A 27884-nucleotide genomic window follows, 5' to 3' on the forward strand; every position below is an offset into this window, starting at 1 on the left:
AATAAAATGTGCAGCCACACGGAACGCCACAAAAGTCATGATCTTCCAGTTTCCTTGTGGGACCATGCAAATATAATTTTAGCCGCATCCAATAAAGGCGGGCCCACGCATTGATCCTTGCAATCTGAGCACAAGCCATGTCCATACAAGTAAAGTCGACGTCAGCGCCAGTCCAGAGATGCAACTAACATGCACCTATCATTCCGTCAAAGCCGCGTTCCTGACATCTACAATTACATTCAACTCAGCTCAAAACCCACTCCCATGGGGCATTTAGAGCATTCTTAGGTTTTCAGGATGCTGCAGATCTCGAGCAGTCCGTCGCCGGTGCCCTCTGAAATATTTGCGCTTATTGCGCTTCTTGTTCTATCCCTTATCGTTCTCCTAATCCAGCGGCATTACCTCCCACTACGAACAACGCCGGCCTACCTACTAGTGCCTGTCTTCTTTGCACTATGGCTACCTGCGAGTATCGTGTTATTAGTCCCTATTGATTTGGCATCGAACGCCAGTACCGATGACGAAGCAACAAGAGGCATTTGGCTCCCCCCTAGGGCATTGCTTGTGTCGTGGAGGATCTCATATTGGCTAACATTTGTCCTGACTTGGTAATATTTAGTCGCATCACATTTGTAGATGTCTTTGACCCTCTTGCTGACGAAACACTCTTCCAGGTTCATACTCCCAATACTTGCCGAATATTCAGACGCCGGTTACCGCGAACCGAAAGACCGAATACTCTACTCGCTACGATCGAACGCCCAGTACTACGCACTCGTGTTTGGCTCGGCCGTACTTGGACTTGTATATTTCTTCATATCATATGGCCCTTCATTCATATCGCTAAAGGGCTTGATATTAGCCTTGGCTTATTGCTGGGGTTTGATTTTAGCCATCTACCTCATGGGCCATGGACTTGTTGCAATTCCCCGAAATTTGTTCCAAAATGCAAGTGCCAGTCACCGACTACACCGGCTCCAGAGCTATGCGCCGAAGCTCTATGAAAAGATGGAGGATGCCATCCTTAATTTGGAAGATCTGGAGGTCCAAGTGTCAGAACTAAGCAAGCGTAAAACTGGAAGTGCTAGGGATTTCCAAGACTGGATCGAGGAGTTGTCGGATATATGCAATATTCCCGAGTCTAGGCCCAGAAGTGTTCTCCCTCGAGCAGATAATGATGCTCGCATAATCCCAACAGTCATCACGGGGAAGTACTTGGCGGACCTCACACGCCAACTAGACCGCGCGAGGCATACTAAGTCGCGATACGTCGATGAGTGGGATCGCTTACTCCGCGACGCTTCAAAAACGCAAGCGATACTGGATTCTGCAGCCTCAAAGAAGCTCGACTTTGGGAGAAGTTCACCAGGCTCCTCGTTCTGGGAGAAGACTACTATACTCACTCCCTATACACGGTATATTCTTTACTTCCACATTATACCTTGTCTCCGTATTCTCTTTGGCGGCTTCCTTGCGCTAGCATCAGCTTGTATTATATGGTCCGAGTTAGTAAAAGCAGCTCTACCGTCATTATCAGTTATCCGGTTCACCGTGGTCCATCATTGGACGGGTGACAGTGGTCGTATTGGCTTCGCAGGTCAGGTTATCGCAGCACTTTGGATAATGTATATGTGCGCCGCAGCTCTTCATTCTGTAACTGAAGTCAAAGTGTGGCGCGGCCGCGCTCTAGTTCGTCGCAATACCGCCCACGAATCGGCATTTTGGTACGCGGGCCAGGTCGCAAAGCTCAGTGTCCCGCTTTCCTACAATTTTGTCACGTTCTTGTCTCGGTCGATATACGAGGAGACCACCTTCTATAGTATCCTAGGGCAATACGTCGACCTTACTCCGCTTGGGAAATGGTTTGACTATCTATTCCCAATTTTCGTTCTCGTCCCAGTATGCGCTACCTTGTTTGGATTATACGGTAAGGTGAGGCGGCTCTTCGGATTTGGTGTTGACATTGTGGATGAAGAAGATCAACCTAGCTATGGTAGCGGCTCATGGCGCGAGGGGAGAGACTTAATAGAGCGGGAGCTGAACGGGACATCGATCTCGCGAAGGTTAGATGAGGCTGCGTCTAGGTCTGCCAATGGTCAACGCCGTGCCGCTCCTATCTTGACAGTGCCGGTAGCCAGAGCCGAGGGTACTAGAACACCTTTTGCTACCTCACCATCATATCGCGATGAGCCTGTTGGAAGATCAGGGCGACCCTCTCGACCCGATATCAACGACTCGGAGCCTGAGGATGATAACTTCTTTACAAGCCTAGGACATCGATTTAAAAACACGTTTGATACTATAGACACTCCAAAGTGGATCCAGGATATTGGAGATGGGTTCAAGAAGCCGAAATGGATGGGCGGTAATGACGAAGCTGGCGAGAGTAGTAATAGAGCAGGACGGAGTGACTCAGACATACGTCGATGGTTCGGAGGCGATGGTAGGATAAGACTATAAGATATTTATTATTGATACCTAATTAATTCAGTTTTCAATTCCATTTGCTATCAATGACCGCTGTGACGAGGGCGTACATCGAGTAGGGACTCAGAACTTACTCCCTTCATGCTCCCCAAACCCCTAAATAACAACATGAAGAAACAAAACCATAGATGTAGGTTAGTATGGATCACTTAACACATTTATCAATGTTTCTTACACAATTAGATATTACTGCTGCTACATACCGGGCAAGACCAAATTGCCTTAAGCTAAAGCTTGAGGATAAGTAATAGTATATACGATAGACAGACGGAGCAAACAAGGACCAAGATCTTGACAGCTGTCTAATATTGGCGTTTCATGAAGCTCATTATGCATCATTGTGCACGTACCTCATGTACATAGTCATGGCAGTCATGGCGAGTCATGAAGGTACCCAGCGTTGCTAGGTGACCTCTTTAGGCACCCGGCAACGACGTTATAGATACCATAGCGGCAAAGGGTGGTTTTAAGAAACGGTTATTAGACGTAAAAATTATTTTATACCCGAAAATTATTTTTTAGTAAATAATTATTATTAGCTAAAAAGTATCTACCTGTTTAATTTATATAAAAAGGTATAAATATTAAATATAATATTTACATTAATAATTGTTTATATTTAGGTAACGTATTTTAAAACTTTAAAAATTAAATAATAATAATGTATATTATAATTATTTAAGGATTTAAATAAATAATATATTTTGTAAATATTTAATATTTTAAATTTATTTTTTTATTATTGCTTGTATATTTAAGTATTTAATTTTTTATTATTGTTTATACATTTCGTTTAAATCTTTACTATTATTTATATATTTTGTTTAAACTTTTACCATAATTAATAAAAGTTTTAATTATAAGTAATCGTTTATTAAACATATATAAAAACTACGAAATATTTTTGCAAGTATATTATTTAATATATTGTTAAATATGTTAAGTTTTGGCAAAGTATAATTAAAACTATTATAATTGATATTATAATTAAAATTTTGATTAATATTATTAATTAAGTTTATTATAAATTTAACTAGTTTAGGTATGGTATATTTTAAAAGTATAAATTTTATTTTAATATTTAAATGGTTATGGCTTTTATAATTAAAATATAATCGAAATCTTTTGGTAGGCTGTTTATTTTTTTTAAAAAAATTATTATTACCTAATAAATAATTATTGGCGTTATAAATAAAGTTTAAACCATTATTATTATAATTATTGTTATATTTTTATTTTAATTGTTTTATACGTAATAAATAAACCAATTTATTATATTTGCAAATAAGGTAATTATTTATATTCTATTCTATTTGCTTAATACGTAATAAATAAACCATTTTAAAATAACCGTTAGCGTTATTTTACTTTATTTAATTATAGCCTTGTTTTTACCCGGTAAAAAACTGGTAAATACCAATTATTTTAATAGGTAATTAAGCAAGGTTAATTTAAATAAATATTTTTTTTTTATATTTTTTTATTTTATTGTTAAGTACGATAAGTTTATAAATAATATATTTCGTTTTATTATTAATATATTTGGCAATGGTATTAGCAAATATTATAATAATATTGTTGGTAAATATAGTTTAAACAAATTAAATAAAGAAAAATTTTATAAAAGTATAAAAAAATAATAAATAGCGTTAGTTTTAGTATAAGGTAATAACCTTTATATTATTATTATTAATTTTTTTAGGGGGATTAAAAATATATATAATTAGGTGGTATTAATTTTTTTATTTTAAGTTAATTTTTGGAAATAGGATAATTTTATTTTAATTATAATAAAAATGGAAATTATTGCAAAGTTATATTTTATTTAACAAATAAACTTTTATATCCCATATTTATTTATAATTAAAATAGGTACGTATATTATTTATTTACAATTAATTATTAATAGATTTGGATATAATATATATATTTTAAATAAAGTTATATGTTCCGATAATATAGTAAAACTTTTTATACGGGTTAAATATAATAAAAACGTTAACATTGGCAAAAAGAGCTTATTAATTTTTTAAAAAAGCTTATAATTTTAGTAGTTTATTAAAAATAGGAAATATTTAATCGGTAAATTTAAAAATGATTGGATATAAGAAATTTATTAATAATTAATAATAAAAACGATAAAAAAAAAATCGAAAGTTAATTTTATTTATATTTAAATATATAAAAATAATAACGTTCCGGCAATATAATATTGTTTATAATTTTTAACCGGAAATTATTTATTTTAAAAAATTTGGTAAAATATGGATTGGTAAAATTAAACCTGCGCCTTTTTATCAGGTTCTATATATTTCTATAAAATAAATAATAAATATAATATAATAAAGTATATTATAAATTACCTAAATTAATTATGTTAAAAAATAGAAATAATAGTAGCAAAATATAGTTTAGGTAATAGATTTTTACCATTTCTTTTAATTATCAACAATTTTTTCCGGTAAAAAAAGTTATAAAATTAATAATTGGTTTTAGTTTTATATTAATTATAATAGGTTAATAAAATATATTATATATATATATTTTTAAAACGTTATAAATATACAATTATTAAATGTAATTATTATATTATTATTAATAAAAATAAAGTAATAAAAGGTAATGGTATAAAATATAATTAGGTTTATATTTTTAATTAACTAGATTTTTAAACTTATTTATGGCTTAAATATAAACGCCACTTTTTTTTACTTTTTTTATTAATTATGATGTAAAAAAAAAAAAAAAAAAAAATATTTTTTATATTTTAACGTTAAAATTTAATAATTAATTATTTTGCAAATTTATAATATTTATTAAAAAGGTTTATTAATTATATTATTTTATATTTAATATAAAAAATATAATATAAAAATTATTTTTATATTAAATAAAAAAAAAAAAAAAGAAAAGATTAGTGTATATTAGTAGTAATTAATTTAATTAATTTTTTACAGCGTTAAATTGTTTAATTTTAAAAATTATTAATAACCTTTTTATTATTTTTTTATTAATATATAAATTAATATTTTAGTAATTTATAACGTTATTTTAATTAAATTAATTTTTACGTTTAAGAAGTTATAAAAGTTATTCTAAAAATTATTTTGATAAATATTATAATAAATGGAATGTTGGGAAGTTTATAGTTAAAATATATATTTACAATTAACCAAAACTTTATTTTTTTTAATTTTATAAATTAAATTGGTTTATGGTTAAAAGGGTTAAATAAAGTTTTAATTAAGTGGAGATATGCTGTTATAAAAACAAATATTGGTTTTAATTTAAATAGTTATAAGTATAACTAGTTTATATTTAACATTATCAAACTTATAACCAAGCTTTTTTTAGTTAAATTTATTTCTAGGTAATTTACTGCTAGATAATTTATTATTAAATAACTTACCACCGGGTAGTTTATCTTTAAATATATTATCTATAATATAATTATCCAATTGCGGATTAATAGGCACGCCTCTAATAGGCTTACCCCTAATAAATTTATTTATATTAATAATATTTTTATTAAATTTAACAATGGTATATTTATCTTTATTAAATAATATAAAACTTAACGTATTAAGTTAATTGCTGCGTAGTATATTAACGTGTATATTAAATAAAAAAATGTTAAAAAATAAAGATAAAAGTAAATTATTAAATTTAAAACGTTAAAAATATTAAAATTTTTATGGTTTAAATATTTATTTATAAATTAACACATTTTAAATATTTTGGAGTAAAGCTTATATAAAGTTATTTAGTTTAATATTTTTGAATTTTTTAATTTTATAAATTAATTTAAATATTTTGTAAATATTAATGCGTTTATTTAAATTAATATTTTATTTAAAATTTATTACCGGTTATTTAAGATTTTATTTAATATTTAAATTAAAAGTAACCTTTATTTTAATAAGTTTATATAATTTATTATTAAACAAATAAAATATATGCCGAAAATATTAGAAAAAAAGTTATATTTTATTAGCAAAAATTTTTTAATAATTAATAATAAATATAATTTAAAGGCTATAAATATATTTAAATATATTAAAATTTAATTTTTTTTTAATCCACCAGCAAAATAATAAAAGATTTATTTTTTATAACTTTATTTTAATTAAATAATTATTTATAAGATTATTAATATATCCCTTTTTTATATTAATACATTTTAAATATTAAAATTAATAAATTTATATAAAAATTTTTAAATAAAAATTTATATTTTATAATTTAAAATAATTTTATAATATAATTAAATAATTTCTTAAATTAAAATAATAATAAGTTTAGTTTTAAATACTGGTTCTAAATAAATTAAGCAATGGTATCGGGGCTGTAAAAGGCTAAAAAATATTAACGTAATTTTAGATTATAGCGAAGTTTAATTTAAACTATTTTTAGGTTATTATAAAAATAACTTTTACTTATTTATGGCTTTTATAAGTATTAGAAATTATTAGTTAATAATATTATTGCAATATTAGTTTAGGTTAAAAGAAGGAATTTATTGGGATATATTTTAATAAAAATTTACGTCTTTTTTAAACTTATATTACTAATATAACCTCTACCTTATTTATTATAAATTAAAAATTGGATAATTATAAATAAAAAAAATATTTATTAATAAATTAAAATATATCCAATAAAATTAAACTTAATTTACTCCTTTAATATAGTAAAAATAAATTATCTCTTTATAATAATAAGGATAAGTTATTTGATATTAAGCCTTCTATTTATAAAATTAATTAATAATTAGGTTTAAATTAATATATTAAACGAATAAAATAGATATATAATTAATAAAATTTATATTTGGTTTATAATAAATATGTAAGCCAGTTTTTGGCGGTGTAAGATGGTTAATACAATATATATTAACTATAATAAATTATTAATATTAAAAAAAAATAAAAGTAAATTATTTAAAAAAAGTATAAAATAAATAATATAAAAAAATAAAGAAAAAAATTAAAAATTTTAAAAAATAACTATTAATAATAATAACGTTTATTATATCAATTTATCTTATAAATAAGATATATACCAATATTATTTAATATATCTGGTCTAAATTAAAAAAATTTTTAATCTAAATAAATATATAATATTATAAAAAAATTTATTATAACATTATATGTAATTATTTTTAACTTTATTATTCTTTTATTAATAATAATATTTATTTTTAAATATTTACCTTTTTTTTTTTGTAATAATTTTATTATTTACTTATACCATTAATTTTTTTTATAAATAATAATATTAACGTTTAAATATTTTCTTTATTTTTTTTATAACATTTTTGTAACAGATTTATATTATATATAAAATATGCAAAAAAAAAAATAATTTTTATTTAAAATTATAATAGTTTTAAGGTTTATTAAATAAACGGTTTTATTTTATATATATTGAAAAGAATAGTAATTAATTAAATATTAATAAAATTAGTTAATTAAACCTTACCAAATATATATATTTTTAAAATAATATATATTATATAAAAAAGGATAAATATTTTCGATTTAATAATGTTAATAATATACCTTTTTTATTTAACGATAAAAAAGTATTACTTGCACCGAACATTTATAATTGCCATAAAAAAATAATTAATATTAATAATAATGTAATGAAAAGAGTAAAAGGTTATAATAAAAATAATGTTAAAAATAATTAAATTTATTTTAAATAAGAGGATAAAAATAGGTTTTTATTATTAATAAATAATTAATTATAATTATTAATTTTATTTATATATATAATAATAATTTTTAATTTAAATTTAATATATTATAACTTTTTTAATAATAATATTAATTATATTATACATTTAGTATTAAACCTGTTTAATATTGCTAGTATTATTATATATAAAGAAATTATTTATAACAAAAATGCCTTAGGAATTGGATTGTTTTTTAATAAAAAGGAGGAAGATAATAATGGTATAAATTTAAAAATTATATTTAAATTTTTAATAATAATTTAAAACCTTTTTATATTATTATTTAATTTATATATATTTTCTACTTTTATTATTAATTATTTATACATAAATATAATTATAAGTTTTTATACTAATTAATATTTAAATAAATATTATTGTAAAAATAGTTTATATAATATTTCTTAATTAGTAAAAATATATTAAAATTAAAAAATTAAAATTTTATAATTTAAAAAAGCATTTGCTTTTTTTGCAAAATTTATTGGCTTTAACCGTAAAGGATAGTTATTTTTTTGCGAGATTTTTTAATTTTTTTAAGATAATTTTGGTAACCTAATTTACAATATATTAAACCTTCTAAATTAATTAATAATGTTAAAATTGCGGCTGTATAAACATTTATTTTTGTTAAATATACGCAAGGTTAATATTCCGTTAAATATAAAAAAAATATTTATTAAAATTAATTAACGTAAAATTAAAACGTAAAAAAAGTTTTAATAAATAAATATTAAAGTAAAAGGTAAATTTTTAATTATTATAAAATTTATATTTTTTAATTTTTTTATATTTATTAAAACTTTTCTATTATTTAATATTAATAAAAATATATATAATAATTTTATTATATTTATTAATTATTCTACAGAATTTTATTATATATATTGTTAATTTAAATTAGTCCAAATATTTAGTAGTTAATATTTTTATTTGAAAAATATTTATTTTAATAACAATATAGTTATCTTTTTTAATAATTGGATTTATTACTATTATATTATTTTTATTTGTTTTTATTATAAAGTTATAAATAATATAGATAATATTTTAAACTTTTATATTAATTATATTTATGGTTTTGGATAAGATATACGTATTAGATTTTACATAGGATATAATAAAGATATATTTGCCTTATAGATTTAGGAGTGTTTACTATTTAATAATAATAATAAATAAATTAATAAAGTTTATATATATATGGAATTTTAATAAAAAAAAAATAAATTTATATTTGTATTAAATGTGATATATATTTTTAAAACAAATATTTATTACTTAATAAATATTTATTATAACTATGAATTTAATAAAATTTAAAAAAATCTATTACCTTTTTAACTTAAAAAAGATATTTAATAGTTAAAATATGATAAGGCTAAATTTCTAATTTAAAATTAAGAATATTAATATTATTATATTTATTATATAATTATTTTAAACAAAATAATTAATAATAAATTTATTATAACAAATATAAGTATAATTATATTTTTTTATTATATACATTTTATTTGCGATAAGTTTAAAATTAATATATATAATAAAAAAATATTTAAGTTTAAATAAAATTAGAAATTTTTATCTACAAAACTTATAAAATTTTTACTATATTTTAATTTTATTAATAAATTTAATATATTTTTTAATTTATATAAATTATTAATAGGAAATTATATTATACCAGTTAATTTTTCTGCAATAAATCAATTCCAACCTGGCAACATTTTTTTTTTAATTTTTAATCCTTATAAATCTAATTTTAATAAAGTAATTAAAGCTTTTAATACCCTTAAAACATTTAATAAAAGTATAAAAATAACAATTAATAATAAAAAAACTTTAATTTATACTTTCATTTTTTATTTTATTAACAATATACCATAACAAACCAAAAATAATAAATTTAAAAATTTTTATACCAAAAAGTTTTACCGTTACTATTATATTACATTTATAAAAAAAATATTTTAATCATATTTAAATTTTAATATTATTAACTATAGCCAATATTATTATTAAATTATATAAATGTAATATATAATAAATATATATACCAATAATATTAGAAAAAAAATATATAATACATAATAAAATATATTAAATTTTTTACCATTATTATAATTTATAACTCCAACTTTAAATTTAATCCTTTCGCAACTATATAATCTTATACATTTAAAATATAATAAATTATCTTACCTAATATATACTTTTTTATGCAATAATATTTTAATATTTTCGGCAATAACAGCTTATACTTTCGCATTATAAAATTAACCATTCCCCCTTAATACGCATTAATTACAATTACCAAAATATTACCTGCAAAACTATAACATATTTGCTTATATTATATAATTTATTATTATTTCTATATTTTTTTATAATTGGTTTAAACTTACACATATTAAGCCTATATTTATAAAAAAAACAAATGTATATAATAATAATAACCCGATTTACTTTATTATAAAGATATATACAACCATTATAAAAAATAATATTATCCTTATAAAGTTTAAAACTTCAATAATTAACCATAATAATATAAAGGTTTTAATTAAAAAAATAAAAGTCTTTTTTAATTAATTAAATATCTATACTGCTAACTTATTAAGATTTTATACTAACTTGATTATATTAATCCAAAATATTATACTAAATAAAATATTTATTAAATATACCAATAAAGATATAATTAAATAATTTATTTAATACTTAAACAATATATTACAACTAAATATTTATATTATTATATACTATATAGATTTTATAAAAAAATATAACTTAATCATTAATATTAATATATTAATTAAAAAAGATTTATATTAATATATTAATATATTTATTTAATTTAATAAATTTAATATATATATAATTTTACCTAAATATTTTAAGATTAATATATATTAAATAAATTATTTTAATATTAAATATATAATATTAATAAAATTTAATATTTAACTTACTATTTAGTTTATTATTTAAAACGCGTTTAATAAATAGAATTTAGGTCTTATAGCCAAATTGCAAAAATTACACCAGAAATGCTTAAATTTATTAAAATACATTTTATTTCATTTTAATCGAAACAATTTAATTAATATTGCGAATAAAGAAAATATAAAGTTAAAAATATTTACATTTATTAATAATACACATACCAACTTAATTATTATTAATTTTATTTTATTAAAAAATATTTAACATATTAAGTATCTTATTTTTGGTAAAAATTTTTTACCTATTAAATATAATAATTTATTTTTTACATTTAAATTTAGCTTTTAATTAATATATTATTAAAATTATAGCTATAATAATAATTACCTCCGTATATAAAACTATAACGCCTAAATATAATAAGTATATAAATTTACTTTTAACTAATAATAAATAATATTTATACGTTTATAAATAAAGTTAATTTTTTTATTAAATATAATAATATTAAAAAACGGTTTATTTTTAATAAAAATAATTATATTTAATATTATAACCTAAATAATTTTACCTGTATTAATTATATTTTCTTATTTAATATTTATATTAAATAATATATTTTTATAATTATTATATTTTTACGTTATATTAATATCCGTAATAAACTTATTAATTTAAATATTTTATAAAAATTAACCAATAAACTATTTATTATTAAAATTATAGCTATTAAATTAGCTAAATTATACTTAATCCCAATTAATAGTTTAAATATAATTTATATAAAATAAAAAGTTTATTGGTTATAATATTAATAAAAATAAATTAAAAATTTATAATATTTCGGTAATAATTTATATAATTAAAATAATTTTTTTAATAAATTTAATTTTTATTATAATAATAGTTTTTAATAAAGAATAATTTTTAAAAAAAAAATAATTTTTAAAAAAAAAACAATTTTTAAAAGAAAAACGGTGGTTGTTTGAGTAATAATTGTTTAAGAAATAACGTTATTTTTTTAATAAATAATGCATATAAGAGGTACGGTACTCTGTTAAGGAACCGTTTCTCAAAACTACCCTTTGCCGCTATGGTACCTACCTAGGTACCTAGGTATCTTACTTAAGGTAGATTCCTCACGGGGCGCTGCGAAAATTGTTTTTCTTTCTCCGAACACCACCTCTGCCAGCACAGGCTTTGGAAGCCAACCCTTGTGCTATCCGCCTATTATCATCAAACAGGTTGAATATCGACCTGGGCGAGAACTGAATTATCAAACATCTTTAAGCACGAGGCGCCTAGCACGCCGTTCAACGCGCCAAGATGCTTGCAGTCCCAGGACCCCCGGATTCCCTTCGCCAGCTATGCCCTCATTGCGAACACTCGTTCAGTCTACGATACCTGCATGAGCACCTAGAAACAAGTCACTTGGGCGTTAAATGCTATTTCCCAGGCTCCAACCTAGTTCTCCTTGTAGAAGATGATTTCACAATGACCCAAGAGCTGTCCCACGCTAACCTACGCAACGGCGGTGGGCATAGGGATGGTGAATATTGGTGTCACTGGCCAAACTGCAACTCATCCAATACTCCCCATTCCTACAAGAACGATTCCAACTTAAAGCGCCATCTTCGCATGAAGCAGAAAAGGATATATCGATACAATCTCAACGTTGTTCAGCCTGCTGGTCCTGCTGCAGTCCCCGGCCCAGTTGCAACCGCAGTCCCCGTCCCGGTCCCTGTTCCGGTCCCTGCCCCTGCGGCCATGCCCGTCCCCAACTCCGAGCCTGAGCCTGAGCCCGAGCCCGCCCCGCCGGCTTATCCTCTACATGACCAAGCCGTGATCGACGAAGCGGTGCTTCAGGTACGCCTAGCAATGGCACGACGAGAGGCCAAGTACGAGTGTTTTCGATCTATGATCATGCCACAGGAGCCACAGGACGCCACCCAAACAATGACTCCAGATCAACGCACGATGTTTCGCATAGAGATCAAGGAGGTCAACGACGCTGTCGACGAAGCTCTCCTTAGGATCTTCAGCATTGTTGGCCACGGCCCTAACGGCAACCTCCAGGAGCTTTGGGACACCTATCCGAGTATACTTTATGACGTACAGCTCAAGATGAAGTTCTGGCTTAACCACTTCACCGTGTTCGATGATCAAGTGCAGGAGTGGAACAGCTACCTTCGCCAGCACACTAAGTTCCAGTCGATTGTTGACAAGATCCTTGACGAGGTCAAGAAAATACCTTGCCAATCGGTGCACCAGCCCGTCAAGATTGAGGAGCCTGAGTTGAAGATTGAAGAAAATGAGTGATTCTTCTGCTGTCTCGGTGTCTCAACTACTATTTCCTCCCCTTTGGTTTGCCAATATTTGCAGGACGGTTGACGTAAGTACCATGTGGTTTTCAGGGAAGCCTTAGAATTACATACTAACTATAATATAGAATAGGGAAAAGTGCGGTTGTCTAATAGTGCGGCTTGCGAATTATCCGGATGAACCTTTTGCAGGACGGGATGTCCATCATTGCAGTCGACAGCATGTCTTTGGCAAGCTATATGTACATTGCATTTGATTTTGCGTTTGATTTTCAACAAAGCCTGAGAAGCTTCTTCATGTCATCCATTTCTGGAGACCTCATGTATCATAGTGCAATCGTGGAAAACCTGGCTCGTGAGAAAAGAAAAAAAGGTCTTGATATCCAACCTGTGAATTACATCCCCCGTGATGTTTCAATATCGGTGATTTCATAGGCAGGCTAGCTAGCTTACTATAGATTAAGTCTGATGGACAGTATGAATTTGCATGATGTCGATAACCTGCTAGGTCACATAGCTTCTTAATTCATGATAACCGCGAAGTTTCATTCCTTAAATGACTGTGTTGACATCTATGGCTTGTAGTGTACTATTGTAAACCAATACAGAACCCGTGTTAAGGCATATATCTGTCAAATTAGTAGATAGAAAGAGATTGCTAAAGATGTTTCTATCTCGACATATGTCGGAGCTCTGCTGCCTAGGTACTTAGTAGTCATCGTTATCACGCCCATATCCAGCTCCCTCACGCTTCTCGCGACCCTTTTCTCCTAGACGGTCGCTACCGAAGACTGAACCAGCCTCTGTGCTCGGATTAGTATATGATGATAGAATCATGACGATGAAATATCAACGGTTGGAATGGGGTAGATAATTCCAAGAAACAGAAATAGGTGTCAGACTTACTCTCTAGCAGCTTGCTAGCGGTGCTATCTCCCTTGCGGCCCGAGGTATCATCGTCATCTCCATAGCTCCCTGAATTGTTGTTGCGGGAACCGTAAGAAGAGTTGCCAGAGGAGTTCTGGTTGTCACGGTCGCTCGAACCATAGCTGTTAGAACCAGTGTTACGAGATCCGTAAGTGTCATTATCGTCGTCGTTATTGCGACGGTTAGAAGAGCCAAAGCTATCATTGTCTCGGGACGATCCGTAGGAGCTGGTGTTGTTACCCGACCCATATGAGTTATCATTTGAGCCGTAACTGCTGGTGTTATTCTTGCTAGACCCATACGAGTTGTCGTTGTCATTTGAGCCATAGCTATCGTTGTTCCGGTTAGAGCCATACGAGTTATCGTCATTGTCTCGACGAGTGTTACTCGAACCATAGCTGTCATTATTGTTACTAGGGCGGGAAGAACCAATCTTGTCATCGTCGTCCCGGCGAGTGTTGCTCGAGCCGTATGTGTTGTCACTGGAACCGAAGGAATCTTTGTCCCCTGAACCGTATGAGTTTGAGGAGCCGTTGCTATTATCGTTACCACGGCTGGAACCATACGAGTTGTCATTGTCCTGACGGTTTGAGGACCCGTAGGAATTGTCCGATCGGTCATTACTACCGTAGGTGGTATTGTCATTACGACTAGACCCGTACCCACCCTCGTTGCGAGAGGACTACAATTAAAACGTTAGACACAATAGGGTAAACTTAGAATCTATGTATAATACATACGTAGTCGTCATTGCCGCCGTAGCTCGACTAAATAGTATGTTAGTTGCCGTAACTAGCAAGAATCCCGGAATATGCTTACACTGTTGTTGCTGTCGTTGTAAGACATATTGATGGCTAGTATACCAATTATTGAGAAGGAATTTCTAGATATGATGCTTGGGATGGATAGGAATCAGATACGAACAAAGGCAAAAGAGAGGGGGTGTTATATACGATAAGCTCTTAAAGAACAAGCCCCCGGCTAAACGAGGGGGAAGCTCTCGGAGGGAGCCCGCCTCGGAGCTACGAGGCGCAACGTCACTAGTAATCTATCAATAGATCAAAGAGCTATGTCTAAGCTCGGCGAAGGCGAGTGCGCCATGGTGGATATCTTCAGCTGCCCCGGTGAATTCGGGGTCTTCGGACCTGGATATTGCTTGTCAATATTGGTGCTTTCTAGTCTGAGGCAGCCCATCTCAGCTCCTTGCATCATCCTCGAGCAGGTTTTGGGAGAGATTGACCAATAATATTAGCAAATATGCTCGTACAAGATGTAGTCTAGCTTGCTAGGTCGATTCGTCATCCCTCGTGGCATGGTAATAGGTATCACCTTGCAACAAGATGTCTTGCATCCTCTAACCTTGCTTCTAGATCGCGTTGATCTTCCAATATTTCCCGTTTAGGCAAGGTAGCTGAGTAGGTCACAGAGCTTGCAAATTTGGCGCGCGCTGGTCAAGTCTGCTGGCTGGACAGTGCCGGAACTAGCCATTACATACTTGACCGCTACTGAAAAACAAAATGCGGTAGGCAATGCAGAATTTACTGCTGATGCTCTCCTATAGGTACGTGTCTTACAAACGTTGATTAAACGTCATATATGATGTAAGGATCGTGATATATCTATGTAAGTTGTACCGGTAGTGGGGATGATCTGATAGATTCGCAAGCTAAGCCACGTTGTGCCAAGGAAATACAGGATTTGCATCCACATAGCCAGAACCGCGCGACTTTTATGATGAAATCCAATGAGATTAGACCTGTCAAGAATTACATCTCGGCATAGTCGATCGGTAGACAGCTGGTGCATATAGATGAAGTTAGATACCAGGGGCAGAGGCACACATAAGTTAACAGCCTCCGTATCTAGTAAACCATCCACTCACGAAGCATAGGAGAGCGCACATGTCAGGATTAGCAGCATACTAGCCGAGCACTCATCCATCCCGATAAATGATCACTGATAGGGTGACATGTGTTCATATTTAAGTAGACAGATACCGAGGTATTAAGGTAAGTCGTTCTCTAGTCTCTATTTCTTGGAGTTTGTTGATATTTGAATACTTATTCGGTGGAAGATAGCTCTGCCGTATACTATAATTATACCCTAAGCTGCTACTCTTCCTCGGACTTCAAGCTCCGATTCAGTCTAAATGTAAAGATTATAAATATAAACCTTATAATGAGTATTTCCAGGTAACACTGCCGGCGCCCCCTGGCGTCTTCTAAAGACCATCGTCTCTAGTTATGCATCCATCATGCGCCTATATGACCTAATCTATAGGGGTATCAATGCGTATGCACTCTTTGTATTCCGAGTGATGCCTCCAACTATGACAGGCATCTCGTAATAGCTATAGCAATGCAAATGAAGCAGAGAGCAGTAAGCTATACTAGTGAACCGCGCATGTAAACAACATGCATGCAGTGCCGTAGAGCTTTGATGGGAGTTGTTCACTCTCATGACAGCGTAGCGTCAGCTCCACTAGCATGCACGACACCATCGCCGTTCGTAGCAGGTACGGCGATGGGTCTGTTTTGAGCCTTCTGAGTCAATGCTACTATCTCCTTTAACATGAGCTCTCGGGTGCTACGAGTTAGCTCGTCGACATCATCGGGTTTTAATCCAGTTGTAGGAATTGGGTCGAGAACTAGTAGACATTAGTAAATAATTCTAACAAGTGATCGAAAGTGGGATTTTACCTTTTACGGGAATCTTTCCAGATCTAAATATACGACCCTTGATGTAGAGCACGTGCGAGTAGTTGGCCACTACTATGGGGATGATAGGTACACCAGCCTGGACAGCAAGGTGAAAAGCGCCTTTCTTGAAGGGTAAAAGGCCGGGGTCCTTTGCGTAACTACGGGTGCCCTCGGGGAATATGTATACGCTCTGTTTTCGAGTCTGGATTTCCCTAGCAGCACCAGCCATGGCCTGCCTTGCGTCCTTCGAGTTCTTCCTATCAATAAAGACTGTGCCGCTCAATGCCATGAACCATCCTAGGAACGGCACATATTTCAATGCTTTCTTGGCAGTTACACTGCAGTATTTTGGGAATATGCACCCAAGCATAAGGACATCTAGTTCACTCTGGTGGTTCCCAATGAACACGGCTGGTCGAACGGTATCGAGATGTCGCTTCGGATCGTCAACTTCGAACGTGATGCCTATCGTAATTGCCATAACATATTTGAAAGCACGTGCTGTTGTCCACTGCGCAATCTGTTCGCGACCGACTATTCGGAGGAATATTGAAGCAAGTACTCCATAGGTGGCGCATACTACTATCGAAATGTAGGCGGATAACGTGCGGGCGGCAAAGCCTGCTACGGGAACGACGGCTGAAAGCATGAATAGCGAGATAACGAGGGCGAAGTAGCCCCCGAGAAAGTAGCTTAGGATCGAGGAGAAGGACATGCTGTACGGGGGACAACGGCGAACCCGTCGCGAGGAGAGATCGAAAGTAGTCGTAGCAGGCTGGTAAAGAAGGGTCAAAAGTCAAGTGATAGATTTATACTAGACACTTTGTTGTGACAGAAGTCGAGGTATGGTTGTATTTTCGGTCACGGTTACTTTCATAGTCACAAGTCCATTCTTGTCCCATCGTAGTACCTAGGTAGGTAGGTAGAAGGGGATACGAGGAAGATTGCGGCAGAATATTTCTAAGTAGTGGGTGTATTTTCACCGACAACTTGGCCAACTGCATGTGGGCAGAGTTGGATTTGTTGAGGGGCGGCAGCTTTTTTAAGCTTTGTACCTTTGTAGTTCCCAGTCATCTGGGTGGGCATTTTGGGGTGTCGGCTAGGGAAAATCCATACAGTGCATGTGATTCTACCCCACAAAACCTTATCGAGCTGCGAGCCATGAGCCATGAGCCATGCATCAAACGAGATGTATGCATTAGGTACCTCTCTCCAAGTAATCGGAGCATTAGCTGCTTACCTACACACATACTACCGTACCATGCACATTATAAGTATGCTTCACACATACCCAATTCATCGAGATAGTAGATTAACCACTTTGGAAGTATTTTTCAATCCCGAAAGCCCATGCGATTAAACATGCGGGTTTAGGATAGCAGCAATGGTTTAGCGATAGATATGACCACAGAATCTGTCAAAATATAGACAAGAGGATTACCTATAGTTAGCGACCTTTATTTGTTATAAACTAAAGTTAAGAGTTAGATAACTATAGATAACTACAGCAAAGTAGTAGACTTTTCTTATAGTGCTAGTATAGTTCTGGGAGATGGTGTTAAACATGAACTTGCTCTGGAATGTGAAAAATTATTGTTTAATGGAATAGGTCGATAATAAGTTAAACCTTGCCTTGAGAGCTTCCAAGCAAGAAAATGGTAGTCCAAGCTTGCATAGACTACTAGTATTGACGAACTTTCCCGTAGTTGTAATTTCTTCGATAGTAAAGGTGCTGATGTAGGTATTTATGAACTACTGGGTAAGGATGAGAAGAAATAGGTTAGGTAAGTATTCGGTTAATCTATCAACTCTTTGACTTAAAAGTAAACAATACTTACAGAAACCTTGCAAGATTGATAGCTACAGCATCGCCACCAAAGGAATCAGTTCATTATGACTGCCGAAGTATTTAGACAGGCATACACGAGAATGAGAAGTTGTCTATGAGCCACTGTACCCCTTATATAGGAAGACACTTTGATATAAGCCAAAAAGTATTACCTACCATCTTACAACACAATATCTCAACATTTACCCTCTAACCATTTATACATATACATTTTCGAACCCACCCACTATCCCTGTCTCAATAAATTGGGCAGCCGTGGTCTAATGCCGGTAGCCGTTTAAGATAACGACCAGCTTTACGAACGGGGTCGGAGAGTCGTAAATGCCCGGTCTGCTTGGTTACGGAATATATTTGGTATTTACAATTAGTAAGAGATTCGAATGGCGTGTTGCTCATGCTTAAGTCGGACTTTATGATTTGCGCAAACCTTCACGATGTCGACTTCTGTAGGCTATAGCATCTCAAACACACATCCTAATGGGGACTATCGGCGTAGAACACCGGCGTTAAGCAATGTGGCCTCTAGTTCACCAACGGGCGCGGGATACACCGCTAATACACATCGGACTCTCACATCGGATTTTCGCATCCGTCCTTGACGGCATCCAGGCCGTAGGGCTAGTACTCTGATAACGTACGATGCCTCACAGGCTGAGCTAGGTGTGGTACAGCACGTGGAAATTCCCCTTTAGGTAAGAAATATTATCTCAGGTGACCTTAGACCCGATATTTTCGAGGCGGGCTTCGCCCGCCTGCTTTGCCACAGGCGCCACGCAACGCGTGGTCTGTGTGTTTGTACCTGTAAGTTATGGGCAAAATATTTAAAAATATCTGGTTTAAGGTTATATAGCGTTATAAGGGTCTTTAATGCTTTTATTGGTAATAAAAAAATTAAATATTATATTTATAATGATTTAATATATTATAATAACGTACGAAATAGTTTTAATTTTAATAATTTAAAGTTTATAATATGTTTTTTTTAACTTTTTATTTTTTTTATATATTTGTATAATATTGCGTTTTTATATACCAGGTTTTAACGTTTAAAAATTTTTAACGTTTTAATTATATTAAGCTTTATATAAAGTATTTAAGTATAATAATTTAATATTTTACAACTATATATAAAATTTTTTTTTATAATAATTTAAAGTTATTATTTAAGCTTTTTAACCTTTTTTACATATTTATAATTTTATATATTAAGTTTTAATATTTATTACGGTTATTATTATAGTTATTATTACAGTTAACGTTATAACCGGTATTATAACCGGTATTATAATTAATATTAATTATTTTTAATATTTTAAAAAGTTTAAAACGTATAAATTTAATCGATAAATTTAATAATAAAATTAATAATTATTATATAATTAATTATTATTTATTATAAATACGCGTTAATATTATTATTTTAATAATATTATTAATGTTATTTTTTTAAAATATTAAACGTATATTTTTAATATATAAGGTTTTAAAACTGTTTTAAACCATAAATTTAATATTATTTTAAAAAGTTATTTTAAGTTTTAATTAATTGAAAAATAATATGGCTAAAGGAGGTACAACCTTATAAACAATATCGAATTTGTAGTCTGAGTTTACTAAGATAAAAGAAATAGTGGTTTTGACCAATGGGAAAAGCCACGTAGGCGGGGCGAATGCGGGACACCGAGGCTCCGAGGGGAAGGGTAGACAAAATAGGTACTTGAATATTTAGGTAATGCACAGTAAGTCTTATCACCCCAGCTATATCCATACGATCAATCCAATACAGTTCTACGCCCTAACACCTTACTTACCTAAAGTTAAATGTATGTAAAAAAAGGATCATCCCGTCCCCCGCCGTTCGTGCATACGGCAGTCATCAATAAATTATAAAACCCTGCCTCTCGTATGTTACTCGTGTATAGTCTCGTATGTTTGGCCCTTTTCTGCGTGGGTTTTATTCCCGATTTTACCTAAGAGACTTATGTATTATTATAGATCTAAGCCGCTTGTTCTGCCCTGCATATTTGGATGGTCTGGCTCCCAATCATATTTTGCCCATCAGTCATCAATTCCTAATTTGGTGGGTCGCCGAGTCTCCGAAGATACCCTGTTACAGACTAGGTTGCATATACATACCGTATACTACGGAGAATCTAAAACCTTCCGCAAGGACGTACATAAATCAAAACTTTTTTCCCCAAACTAAACAAACTTTCCAATTGACACAAGTGTTCCACACCAAATCAATTGGTTACAACTCTTTCTTTTTTTGGACCTGTTGTGATCGTCACTATGGACGCTGTGCTTCGCCAGTCCAAGGCCATGTGCCCCTTCTTGAAGAAGGCTTCTCCCGCCACTCTTCGTGCTTTGTCAACCTCTACTCGTCCGCAAGCTTCTCAATGCGGCGGTACTATCTCCAAGTTGCAGTTGCTTGGCCAGCGCTGCCCTGTTATGGGAAAGGCGCTTGCTATTCAATCTGCTCGAGTTGGTAGGACTCCGATGGCCGGTGCCGCCGCAACCGTGGGCGGAATTCGCAACTACTCCAGTCAGACAAAGCCGGGGAGGGCCAAGATTCACACCAGCCGCTCGCACGAAGCTAGACCTTTAGACTCCCCCGTGTTTAATGCGCGCGAATCAGGTATATATGCGCTATTATATTTAAATACAAAGCCGAATACTTACAATTTGGTTTTAGTCCAGTTCCCTCCGTCCGTCCATGCCAATCGCAAAGCCAATGCGACAACCCCGCTGAGCAAATCGTCGAGCTCGGATGGTAAATTCGATTACAATGGCTTTTACGACGCAGAGCTCGACAAGAAGCACAAGGACAAGTCATACCGCTATTTCAATAACATCAATCGCCTGGCTAAGGAGTTCCCCCAGGCTCACGGGGCTACCAAGGAAGATCGGGTGACGGTGTGGTGTTCCAATGATTACTTAGGCATGGGCCGTAATTCCCGAGTCCTACAGGAAATGCACGAGACTCTCGAAGAGTATGGTGCAGGCGCAGGAGGAACCAGAAATATCTCGGGCCATAACAAACACGCAGTCGAACTCGAGGGAACTCTTGCTAAGCTGCACGCCAAAGAGGCCGCCCTCGTATTTAGCTCCTGCTATGTTGCTAACGATGCGACGCTCGCAACCCTTGGAAGCAAGCTACCCGAATGTGTTTTCTTGTCCGACAGTCTAAATCATGCGTCGATGATCCAGGGGATTCGCCATTCGGGTACTAAAAAGATGGTCTTCAAACATAACGATTTGGAGGACCTTGAGGCTAAATTAGCTTCTCTACCACTCCATGTTCCTAAAATTATTGCTTTCGAGTCGGTCTACAGCATGTGTGGCTCAATTGGACCTATTGAAGGCATCTGCGATCTGGCTGATAAATACGGAGCCATCACATTCCTCGACGAAGTCCATGCTGTTGGCATGTATGGCCCGAAAGGTGCCGGTGTTGCCGAACACCTAGATTACGAGGCCCACAAACAAGGCAGACCCGAGGGAACGGTTATGGATCGCATAGACATCATAACCGGTACTCTTGGTAAGGCATACGGATGTGTTGGTGGATACATCGCCGGAAGTGCGAAATTCGTCGATATGATTCGATCTCTAGCGCCTGGTTTCATTTTCACGACATCTCTTCCGCCGGCTACCATGGCTGGTGCCAGGGCTGCCATTGAATACCAGATGGACCACAATAACGACAGGCGACTCCAACAACTACACACGCGTGCTGTTAAAGAGGCGTTGGATGCCAAGGATATCCCTGTCATACCGAATCCCTCACATATCATTCCGCTTTTAGTCGGAAATGCCGAGCTTGCGAAACAAGCATCGGATATGCTATTAAACGATTACCAGATTTACGTGCAGTCTATCAACTACCCGACTGTGCCAGTAGGCCAAGAGCGTTTGAGAATTACTCCGACTCCGGGCCATACGAAGAAGTATCGTGATGAACTAGTCGCTGCGGTCGATGAAATCTGGACTAAGCTTGGCATTAAGCGAACTTCCGAATGGGCGGCTGAAGGTGGCTTTATTGGTGTTGGTGAAGCTGGTGTTAACGCGCCCGAACCTCTCTGGACTGATGAGCAGCTCGGAATCGATCAGCAAATCGCCAAAGAAATCAAGGAGTCGAAGCCAGCTAATGGTTTCATGGAAACTCTGCTCGAACGCGAGAACCTGGCTACGGGTGTGAGCGCTACCGCCTAATTGCATTCTAGTCTCGGTTGAGACAGATATACATCCGCGAAAGGGGAGCTCATCGGACCTAATCCACGTTCTTTCGGGCGTAGCGGAAGAATTGATAGTGAGATACTACATTTTTGATCTGATTCGAACATAGCCCGTACTATAAAGACTATCGTCTTAGGTAAAGTACCGAGGCCAACCATATAGCTGAACCCAACAGTATTTACAAAACAATACAATCAGCGCCATCTCGCCAGTCGAATGGATAACGCTCATTGAACTTCATACTGCTTCTTTGATCTTTGTATACGTGATATATATTACTTGCTTTAATGTGGTGAATCTATCAAGAAGCCTTCGATCTTGGCTAGTATGAGGAGGTAAGTAAAATCGAGAGTAGAAAGGGGCTTGCTCCATTAGTCTGTCTACGAACTTAACATTAATACTATTAACCCTGTTAACCCCCTATATACTCCAAACTAACCCCTCCATTAGGACGAATTTAAGACGACCCCTAGTATCCTGCCGTTGCCACAGAAAATAGAAACGTAAGGCTCAACTTCAAATTAGGTAATATCTGGTAAGTTGGCAATGGGCAACCTTTACTCCACGTCGAACATACTGGCATATTTAGACTCGACTCGTTCCTAGGAGGCTAGAACCAGCTGCCTACGCGGAGAACGACCAGTGGCTAAATAGACACGTAACTCGGTGCAGAGGACCTCACCTCGTCTATTTACCCGCTCTTGGCTTAAGCGTCGTTAATGAGTAGTCTTACGTACCCCACAGTCAAGACGCGGAGGTCACATCTCACGGAGCTTAACACAACGACCACCTAGTTTTCGAGGATAATCGGCTGCTTCTCCACGTGCTGAGAGTGCCAGAGGGTAACCTATGGTACATGGATGCTACCGTTAGAATACAACAACGATCTAGAACGAAGTATAGCAATTACTATGGGGTTACCGGCAAATATGGAGTATACCGGTCACTGTCTTGTTTGGGAGTATCCCACGGAATAGTTCTAATGATAAAAACGGGGGTATCTCAGGGTGGATTTTGTAAACCGTATTCTCAGAGTAACTACGATAATTGCTTCAAAGTAGCGACTATGAGGTTAACAGATCTAATCGTCGCCTCCGGCACCCTGCCGTTTGCATCGGCAGTACCGGCGTGGCTCAACCGTCGTCAGTCGGGATCGACAATCACCGTCGACCTGTCGAAGACATACCAGACCATCGACGGGTTCGGCTGCTCCTTTGCCTTCCAGCGAGCAAACCTGATCACGAACATGTCGGACAAGACCAAGCAGAGGGCGCTCCTAGATTTGCTCTTCAACACGACCTCAGGAGCAGGTTTGTCCATCATCCGCAATGGCATCGGCTCTAGTCCGGACAGCAGCTCCGACCACATGAACACGTTCGCGCCGAAGGACCCAGGCGGGCCAAGTGCCACGCCGCAGTACCAGTGGGACGGCAAGGACTCGGGCCAGCTGTGGTTAAGTCAGGAGGCGTACAACACGTACGGAGTGCGCCAGATCTACGGAGATGCTTGGAGCGCCCCGGGATACATGAAGGTACCTATCCTTCTAATACTCGGAGATAAATAAATAAAACTAATTGCTGAAAACTCGCGGTAGTCGAACGGTAACGAAGCTAATGGCGGCACCCTATGCGGCGTCTCCGGAACTAACTGCCGGAGCGGCGACTGGAGACAGGCGTATGCCGACTATCTTGTCCAATATGTCAAGTACTATGCCGAAGCTGGCGTTCCCGTTACTCGGTGAGTTGACAACTATTTCCTAAAAAGAGCTTACACTCCCTGTACTGGTAACTAAACAAATTGTTCCTAGGATCGGCTTCCTCAACGAGCCCGAGTTCACGACAAGCTACGCGTCGATGAATTCCAACGGCGCCCAAGCGGCCGACTTCATCAAGGTCCTACACGCCTCACTCGAAGCAGCCAACTTGACCTCGCAGGTCGGCATTGGGTGTTGCGAATCGGAGGGCTGGGGCAACCAAGTGAATATGGTTAACGCCATCAAGTCTGCTGGCGCGGAGGACCTACTCGCTACGATTACTTCGCATACTTATACCGGCGGGCCGAACGGTCCGATGAATTCACGGTACGTAGTGATATTCTCCAAGCAAGATCTATTGAGCAGAAGCTAACATATTCATAGTACGATATAACCCCCTTTTCTTGGATGACGCATAACCAAACCCCTGCCCTATTTACTGATAATATGATATGTACTAACACACCACCAGGCGTCCCCGTCTGGCTATCCGAGCAATGCGACCTGCAAGGACAATGGACAACGTCGTGGTACGGCTACGGCGGCGCAGGCGAGGGCCTCACCTGGGCCAACAACATCTACAACGCGCTGGTCAGCTACAACGTCTCGGGGTACATATACTGGGAAGGCGTGCAGTGGCCCTCGCCCAGCACCAACGAGAAGATGATCCGCGTCGACCAGCAGCCGCCCTACAACTACGAGGTGTCCAAGCGTCTGTGGGCCTTCGCCAACTGGTCGCGCTTCGTGCGGCCTGGCGCGACCCGCATCGCGAGCAGTGGCGGCGGCTCGGGCGTTAAGAGCGCTGCTTTTAAGAATGTCGACGGGAGCGTTGCTGTGGTTGTTGTTAGCACTGGCGGGTCTGCGAGTAATGTGAGCGTTAAGCTTGATGGCGCGAATGCTACGGAGGCTACGGGCTGGGTTACGGATCAGACGCACAATTGCGAGCAGATCGATGTGACTGTTGCTAGTGGTTCTATTACTGGTAGTGTTGCTGCCCGCTCTATTACTACTTTCCATATCCCGGCACCGCCTGCTCCTCCGGCTGCTAGGAGCGAGGAGAGTCTGGGTGGTTGGCGGTTTGCGTGAGGGTTAAGTCTGGGGTTCTTCTCTGGAGTTTTTACAAAAGTTCATGTCAAGTTAGGTAGTTCTATAGTTGCTTACGAATGAAATATCTGTTGTGATATCTTACAAGTTTCTATGAGTTTCTTATAAGGTCTACTACTGCTTGGGACATGAGGAGCATTCGAACGTATACTTAGATGCTTTCACGAGCTTTTGAGAATATCAAACCCCTCTAAGGCGTCATGGAAAGGTAATAAGTCCAAGTATCTCATACCCGAGATCAAAACAAGGGCAATGTGCATATCTCGTATTTCCCTACAAGTTACTCATCAACCCCTTCAGCACCTCCTTCATCCCCGGCCCCGTCTCCTTCACCAACTTCGCCACCTCCCTAAATTCAGGGATCCCCGCATCCCCCATGCACTCGTAGAGCCAGCTTTCGCTAGTCGTCACCACCGCCCCCGCAGCTCGCAGCCGTGCAAACGCCACCCGCGCGTCCATCTGGTTGCAGCTGCTGACGCCATCCGCCAGCACGTATACCTTGTGCCCGCGCTCGAGCAAGTCAAGAGCGGTCTGCGTCACGCAGATATGCGTCTCGATGCCTACGATGGCGACTTCGCTAGGTAGGGGCCCATTGGCTCCCGCTGGGTCTGCGTGCGGGAAGCGAGATGCTACTTCCGGGGCGCGCAACACTGTAGCGGTAAGTGTTAAAGGCCTATATGGATCTAGAGGTTTGCGACATAGTCTCGGGGTGATGATGTCTTTACCACTGGCTGAGAAGCCTCCGGGCTTGGGAAAAGGGGAAGGGGGTCTTAGTAATACGTACTACTAAAGGCCGTCTTATCCGCGTCGACTACAGCGCCCGCCGTTAACTCCTGAAGCTCAGAGACGGTAGGCCCGAGCTTTGCGCCATTCTGCGTCGTCACGATGACGGGTATGTCGAGGATCTGGGCCGCGCGTAGGACTTTCTGCGTCGTCTGGAGGCTGGTAGTTTTCGTTAGTAATGCTTAAGCTGTAATTAGGGGGTCTTCGTTGACAAGCATCTTCGGGTATAACGTGGAGGCAAGGCCCAGATTTCAGATTAGAAATATAATATGCAGTACGTTAATAACAATGGGTTCTATACATCAAGTCAAACGACCAGATTGCGGAGCGGAACTTCTCCTGCATGTCGCAGATGCTGTGCGGCATCCTCGGTCAGCTTCTTGATATCTCATAGACAAAGGCGCCAAATAACTTTCGCCGCCGAACCGAACTTACAAGACCGCCGGTCGTTCTGTAAACTGTTAGTCCCATTATCCCTCTTTGAATTCCATTTAGCCACAAGAACCAATAGTTACAAACTCACGAAAACGTCTCTGCGGCTGATCCGCCATAGTGGAAAGCCTAGCGTATTTCTGACCAGCCTGGTGGGTATAAAGGTACGGAGGCGAGAATACGATCGGCTGTCGCCGTAGTCCTTTAGCAACCGTAAATCTAGATGCTCTCGCGAAATTCATCAAAGCCCGGTTTGCTTCCACCATACCGCGCCGGTAAACGAAGTGAGTGCGCTAATGGAATATAGTGTAGTGTATGATTTAGGTAGAATAAAGAATCCCGAGTTTGGAGCGAAGGAGTCTAGGGATTATAGTACATTTAATAAGTAGCAATGCCGAATGCGGGGCAGGTACGGGAACGGGAACGAGCGGGGATGGGGAATTGATTGTATAGCTTATCGATACCCGAATTATTTCTATGTGTAACCTTAGGTACATACTTATAATTATAGTTCCTTGTAGTTATACTATTCTATTGTATATTTTGTGGGTATTTTTGCGTATGTCGATTTACTACATTATGTCAAGTCAATAAT

General features: G+C 35.1%; 7 protein-coding genes across 7 annotated transcripts; 4 read left to right on the top strand and 3 right to left on the bottom strand.

The window, feature by feature from the left end:
• Nucleotides 1–297: 297 nt before the first annotated feature.
• Nucleotides 298–2460, top strand: F4817DRAFT_359583 (LMBR1-like membrane protein-domain-containing protein; the record flags this gene model as incomplete). Its single annotated transcript, XM_049306183.1, has 2 exons — nucleotides 298–608; nucleotides 675–2460. 2 exons carry the CDS (start codon nucleotides 298–300, stop codon nucleotides 2458–2460), a joined length of 2097 nt encoding a protein of 698 aa, XP_049157919.1.
• Nucleotides 2461–12399: 9939 nt separating this feature from the next.
• F4817DRAFT_153792 (uncharacterized protein) lies at nucleotides 12400–13985 on the top strand. The gene is made up of 2 exons (XM_049298013.1): nucleotides 12400–13574; nucleotides 13632–13985. The coding sequence occupies exon 1, from the start codon at nucleotides 12509–12511 to the stop codon at nucleotides 13499–13501; it is 993 nt and encodes a 330-aa protein (XP_049157920.1). The 5' UTR covers nucleotides 12400–12508; the 3' UTR covers nucleotides 13502–13574; nucleotides 13632–13985.
• A 226-nt stretch (nucleotides 13986–14211) lies between these two features.
• F4817DRAFT_317127 (uncharacterized protein) lies at nucleotides 14212–15276 on the bottom strand (the record flags this gene model as incomplete). The annotated part of the gene is made up of 4 exons (XM_049300768.1): nucleotides 14212–14306; nucleotides 14410–15112; nucleotides 15171–15197; nucleotides 15250–15276. The coding sequence occupies 4 exons, from the start codon at nucleotides 15274–15276 to the stop codon at nucleotides 14212–14214; spliced, it is 852 nt and encodes a 283-aa protein (XP_049157921.1).
• Nucleotides 15277–16561: 1285 nt separating this feature from the next.
• On the bottom strand, nucleotides 16562–18154 carry F4817DRAFT_153728 (1-acylglycerol-3-phosphate O). The gene is made up of 2 exons (XM_049298012.1): nucleotides 17130–18154; nucleotides 16562–17077 (listed from the first exon to the last, which is right to left on the bottom strand). The coding sequence occupies exons 1-2, from the start codon at nucleotides 17842–17844 to the stop codon at nucleotides 16887–16889; spliced, it is 906 nt and encodes a 301-aa protein (XP_049157922.1). The 5' UTR covers nucleotides 17845–18154; the 3' UTR covers nucleotides 16562–16886.
• A 2616-nt stretch (nucleotides 18155–20770) lies between these two features.
• F4817DRAFT_341493 (5-aminolevulinate synthase mitochondrial precursor) lies at nucleotides 20771–23457 on the top strand. The gene is made up of 3 exons (XM_049303759.1): nucleotides 20771–20904; nucleotides 20974–21616; nucleotides 21674–23457. The coding sequence occupies exons 2-3, from the start codon at nucleotides 21271–21273 to the stop codon at nucleotides 23191–23193; spliced, it is 1866 nt and encodes a 621-aa protein (XP_049157923.1). The 5' UTR covers nucleotides 20771–20904; nucleotides 20974–21270; the 3' UTR covers nucleotides 23194–23457.
• Nucleotides 23458–23964: 507 nt separating this feature from the next.
• On the top strand, nucleotides 23965–26070 carry F4817DRAFT_341494 (glycoside hydrolase family 30 protein). The gene is made up of 4 exons (XM_049303760.1): nucleotides 23965–24748; nucleotides 24812–24954; nucleotides 25025–25296; nucleotides 25443–26070. Exons 1-4 carry the CDS (start codon nucleotides 24074–24076, stop codon nucleotides 26054–26056), a joined length of 1704 nt encoding a protein of 567 aa, XP_049157924.1. The 5' UTR covers nucleotides 23965–24073; the 3' UTR covers nucleotides 26057–26070.
• A 65-nt stretch (nucleotides 26071–26135) lies between these two features.
• F4817DRAFT_341498 (Isochorismatase hydrolase) lies at nucleotides 26136–27686 on the bottom strand. Its single transcript, XM_049303761.1, has 5 exons — nucleotides 27381–27686; nucleotides 27293–27308; nucleotides 27159–27212; nucleotides 26859–27016; nucleotides 26136–26724 (listed from the first exon to the last, which is right to left on the bottom strand). The coding sequence occupies exons 1-5, from the start codon at nucleotides 27553–27555 to the stop codon at nucleotides 26348–26350; spliced, it is 780 nt and encodes a 259-aa protein (XP_049157925.1). The 5' UTR covers nucleotides 27556–27686; the 3' UTR covers nucleotides 26136–26347.
• Between the last annotated feature and the right edge of the window lie 198 nt (nucleotides 27687–27884).

This window comes from Daldinia loculata (genome assembly GCF_022478755.1).
Source record: "Daldinia loculata strain CBS 113971 unplaced genomic scaffold F4817scaffold_33, whole genome shotgun sequence".
Taxonomy (NCBI): domain Eukaryota; kingdom Fungi; phylum Ascomycota; class Sordariomycetes; order Xylariales; family Hypoxylaceae; genus Daldinia; species Daldinia loculata.

Bases quoted from the DNA above. Each gene is read 5' to 3' on its own strand.
- F4817DRAFT_153792 (XM_049298013.1), top strand. From the start codon at position 12,509: ATGCTTGCAGTCCCAGGACCCCCGGATTCCCTTCGCCAGCTATGCCCT.
- F4817DRAFT_153728 (XM_049298012.1), bottom strand. From the start codon at position 17,844: ATGTCCTTCTCCTCGATCCTAAGCTACTTTCTCGGGGGCTACTTCGCC. The intron at 17,078-17,129 runs GTAAAATCCCAC...AATGTCTACTAG, and splicing joins TGGAAAGATTCCCGTAAAAG to TTCTCGACCCAATTCCTACA.
- F4817DRAFT_341493 (XM_049303759.1), top strand. From the start codon at position 21,271: ATGGACGCTGTGCTTCGCCAGTCCAAGGCCATGTGCCCCTTCTTGAAG. The intron at 21,617-21,673 runs GTATATATGCGC...ATTTGGTTTTAG, and splicing joins GTTTAATGCGCGCGAATCAG to TCCAGTTCCCTCCGTCCGTC.
- F4817DRAFT_341494 (XM_049303760.1), top strand. From the start codon at position 24,074: ATGGATGCTACCGTTAGAATACAACAACGATCTAGAACGAAGTATAGC. The intron at 24,955-25,024 runs GTGAGTTGACAA...AATTGTTCCTAG, and splicing joins GCTGGCGTTCCCGTTACTCG to GATCGGCTTCCTCAACGAGC. The intron at 25,297-25,442 runs GGTACGTAGTGA...ACACACCACCAG, and splicing joins GAACGGTCCGATGAATTCAC to GCGTCCCCGTCTGGCTATCC.
- F4817DRAFT_341498 (XM_049303761.1), bottom strand. From the start codon at position 27,555: ATGGTGGAAGCAAACCGGGCTTTGATGAATTTCGCGAGAGCATCTAGA. The intron at 27,017-27,158 runs GTATAGAACCCA...GAAAACTACCAG, and splicing joins ATCTGGTCGTTTGACTTGAT to CCTCCAGACGACGCAGAAAG. The intron at 26,725-26,858 runs GTACGTATTACT...TTACCGCTACAG, and splicing joins GGATAAGACGGCCTTTAGTA to TGTTGCGCGCCCCGGAAGTA.